The 4463-nt window shown below is 33.9% G+C and overlaps 1 protein-coding gene across 1 annotated transcript in view; it reads left to right on the forward strand.

Moving 5' to 3' along the window:
* LOC106472635 (histone-lysine N-methyltransferase 2E-like) overlaps window positions 1-3648 on the forward strand; it is a gene marked incomplete at its 3' end in the record, with an annotated part of 23742 nt that extends 20094 nt beyond the window's left edge. Inside the window, exon 7 of the mRNA XM_013933290.2 lies at window positions 3509-3648. Within this exon, the coding sequence (XP_013788744.1) occupies window positions 3509-3648 (140 nt within the window). The remainder of the gene's footprint in view (window positions 1-3508) is intronic.
* Between the last annotated feature and the right edge of the window lie 815 nt (window positions 3649-4463).

Genomic DNA, 4463 nt, shown 5'->3' on the forward strand with positions numbered 1-4463 from the left:
AAAACTTTATAGTTTAGCTATTATTTTCTCAAAACTTCCACTAGTTTTGTCTAATTGATCAAAAAGGAAACTTAAACATTTGAGTTGAAGCTCGTAGATATTCTGGACTTCCCCAATACTAAAACACAAGTTGTATTAAATTATAGAGAAAGCGTGTTACCTTAGTTGTCTTAAGCTTTTTGTTAGTTTTGTTTCTTTCACTTTTTCCGTTTTGAACTCTCCAAGTACAACCAACACTTTGCCACCCAGTAAAAGCACCCTTACTCCCATCTCTTCCACTGTCTGAACTGGAATCTAGACACAAGAATAAAAGAAAATAAATTATTCAACCTTTAAACAATGGAAATTTACACTTGCACATTTTTGGGAAGTTTACAATCTTGAAATATGATCGTCATATTAGAGGTGGCAAGTTATAAACATTTGGTTACAAAATTCATTTTAAGATACATTCGTTCTTTATAGATTACTTTGATAGAGGTAGGTAACATCTAAGCAACCCAAAAACTGAAATGTAAGGAAAAAAGATACACTCTGAAGAAATTTTATGACAATATTCCTGATTTCTCTAAATCTAGAAAACAAATATAACTTACAAATCTCGTAAACAAAAACTAATTTAAGAAAATTAAAACTGCAATGCATTTTAAGATGAAATGTGACAAAAAGTATTACGTTTCACAACTTCTATAAACTAATAGAACGTTTACACAGAGATAGAACTGACACTGAACACAATGTTTATACAATGATAGAAGTAAAACTGAACACAATGTTTATACAATGACATAAGTAAAACTGAACACAATATTCAGTTCAGTTTTACTTCTGTCATTGTATAAATATTGTGTTCAGTTTTACTTCTGTCATTGTATAAACATTGTGTTCAGTTTTACTTCTGTCATTGTATAAACGTTCAGTATTAGTTCTGTCATTGTGTAAACAGTCTGTTCAGTATTAGTTCTGTCATTGTGTAAACAGTCTGTTCAGTATTAGTTCTGTCATTGTGTAAACAGTATCAGTTCTGTCATTGTGTAAACAGTATCAGTTCTGTCATTGTGTAAACAGTATCAGTTCTGTCATTGTGTAAACAGTATCAGTTTTGTCATTGTGTAAACAGTATTAGTTCTCTCATTGTGTAAACAGTATTAGTTCTCTCATTGTGTAAACAGTATTAGTTCTGTCATTGTGTGAACAGTATTAGTTCTGTCATTGTGTGAACAGTATTAGTTCTGTCATTGTGTAAACAGTATTAGTTCTGTCATTGTGTAAACAGTATTAGTTCTGTCATTGTGTAAACAGTATCAGTTCTGTCATTGTGTAAACAGTATCAGTTCTATCATTGTGTAAACAGTATCAGTTCTATCATTGTGTAAACAGTATTAGTTCTGTCATTGTATAAACAGTATTAGTTCTGTCATTGTTTAAACAGTCTGTTCAGTACTAGTTCTGTCATTGTTTAAACAGTGTTCAGTATTAGTTCTGTCATTGTGTAAACAGTATTAGTTCTGTCATTGTATAAACAGTCTGTTCAGTATTAGGTCTATCATTGTGTAAACATTCAGTTCAGTTTTATTCTGTCATTGTATAAACATTGTGTTCAGTTTTACTTCTGTCATTGTATAAACATTCAGTTCAGTATTAGTTTTGTCATTGTGTAAATATTCAGTTCAGTTTTACTTCTGTCATTGTATAAACATTGTGTTCAGTTTTACTTCTGTCATTGTATAAACATTCAGTTCAGTATTAGTTTTGTCATTGTGTAAATAATGTTGAGGTGAGTGCTCTGTATAAACCAGTGATGTATGTCCAATATACCCTTCTTCCACAACAGGTGTTAGTCTTGAAAAGCCTTACAGTAGAGTTGAGGTGTATATAAGTATCCATATAACATAACAATGTGCCCTTCTCCTGCAGATGTTGTCAGTAAAATTGAGGTGAGTGCACAACGTATGGTGTGAATGCATATTGGCTGTCCAGCAACTTCTGTGCAATTACTTGAACGGTCGTGTCCTACTTCCGCCCATCCTATGGACAAAAATTTAACATCTTTGCCTCTTCACTTGTTTTAAATGGACGAAGGGTATACCCCGAACAAGACAAGATGTCATTTTCCAAATATGTGCCCTTATGGAGCCCGTGCAATCTGGTGTCACGCTTCTAGTGCAAATTTTCTTACTTGCCTTGTCAAAGAATGAAGATGCAGAGAAGGTGTATCATCCTCCTGTTGGTAGAGGGTTTTTTGTTGCATGATTGTTGTCAAACAGTGGCATAATTCACATAAAACCATGTGCATTTAGATGGGAGTTTCCTGAAAGCTAGCAAACATGTTGTAGAAGGTAGCTTTTCTGTATGAGGAAGTATCTAATGGAAATATATTTTCAGATAAGGAAAATGTTAACTATCTTGAATTTTGTTGTTGTTTGTTTGTGCATTGAGTAAATGAACTTGGCCATGTACAAAAGACTTCCTCTTTCATGTTACCCTTGCCCCAGAGGGAGGGGGAGGGTATTGCTGTTGGGTCCGTTTGTGTGTGTGTATGTCTGTGTTTCTGTGCACGTATCTCAAAAACTTGTAGACTGATGCATTCGAAAATTTTGCACATGATGGGAAGTCAGTATAGGACAGTCATCCCCAAATTTGGTCCGGATCTAAATATCCGGATTCTGGATCACTTTGAAGCATTTTTTTTTTTGTAATGGGGAGATACGGCATTTTTGTGTTTTGGGGCTAATAACCCTGTATGGTGTGATCAGATTTGTACCAAATTTCATAGATGCTTTAAGGTTAAGACTCCTCATCACCCTATCAAAAGTGATCCGGATCGGTGATCATTCTGGATCTAAGAAGGATTTCTTGAGGTTCCAAAGGTGGAATTTGACGTTATCCAACATAAACACATGCAGTCTCGAAGAGGAGCAGTGGGAGGTATGCAATCTTTCTGATTGCTCTTGTTGCACCTGAGAGTGTGAGACTATCATAGGAAAAAAAAACACCGTGCAATTCAAATATCTTACAAAGTGACTTGATGTGAATGATTAGATATTTCTAGCCCCCACCCCTTCTTCTATTGTTAGAATGAATAGATTTTCTATCTCCATTTTTTACGTCTAAAATAAACAACTTTTGTGGATAGAGGAGTCTTAATTTTATAATACATAATCTCAGAATTTTTCTTAAGATAATTATGTAAAATGTTTTTATGTTAATTCTTCACAAAAATTCGTTATTTTCATTCATATCTCAGTAAAGTGTTTTATTCCTAGCAGTTCATTCTAGATGTTTGGTTGATTTTTGTGGTATAATTTTATTTTAGCTAATCAGAAATGGTAGAACTGTGTCACTTGTGTCCAATGATTGCAAAGGACAATCACAAGGTGATCTAATAAAGTGGCTTTTAACAGTGTTTGTTTTTTTACTTTGAAATTCAACCAGCCTAGTAGTCTATATATCTTATATGAAGCATCAAGGCAGATGAAAGTGTATTATATGAACTTTATTTATCTAGTGTGTGGCAACATGTGGACTGTATGGGACTTGATAGATCAAACATCCCTGATACGTACCTGTGTGAGAAATGTGAGCCACGCAAGGTAAACAAACAAAAAGCTAAAGCTCTACAAGCTCGGAAGAAAGAACAGATGTCTGGTTAGTATTAGTACTGTCATTGTGTAAACGGTATTAGTTCTGTCATTGTGTGTTCAGTATTAGTTCTGTCATTGTGTAAACAGTAAGTGGGCACATTTGTCAGGAAGAGGACAAGGATGACACGAGTGATGTCTCTGATTTATATGAGGAGTAACCTGCACTATATTAACCCTTTCTGCCCGGGCATTATTTACTGCACCTTTCACAAGGTTTTAGTGGCTTACTTTAATTTTTTTTTTATGTTGTATCAATTAGTATAGCATAAAATCAAAGCAAATAATCCATATTTTAATAGTATACAAGTTTTAAGTTCTTAATTCTACAAGGCAATATTTTAAAAAATCCTGAATTTCCCCTAGTGTGACCCTCGTGATACATTTTTTCTTAGCATGTCCTCTTCCCTAGTTTATCCACCACCCCTTGAAAAAATATGAAATTAAATGTAAATTACTCACCATAAAATTGTCATTTCTCAGACAAACTATAAGTTTTATAGCTTTCATTTTTGTATGGTTACAGAGCCATCAAATAGAAAATCAGACCCCTCTTGCCACACCCACCTGTTACATCCTCTCTTTCAGGATTTGTTAATAGTTCTATCTCACATTTATTTCTATATTATCTATAACTAATAGAAAGCCTAGGTTTTCATCTATCAAATGACGTATTAAATAATGTGGTTTTCTGAACTGGGAATTGTCAATTTCTCTGTTAGTACAAGCTTTATTCCCTAGGGAAAGATAACAGCTAGCTTGGATGAATTTGTAAGGGCTCTTCTCGGACAGTTAGACAACCAGAAAAATTGTGATCGTAAT

This window comes from Limulus polyphemus, unplaced genomic scaffold (genome assembly GCF_000517525.1).
Source record: "Limulus polyphemus unplaced genomic scaffold, Limulus_polyphemus-2.1.2 Scaffold5479, whole genome shotgun sequence".
Taxonomy (NCBI): domain Eukaryota; kingdom Metazoa; phylum Arthropoda; class Merostomata; order Xiphosura; family Limulidae; genus Limulus; species Limulus polyphemus.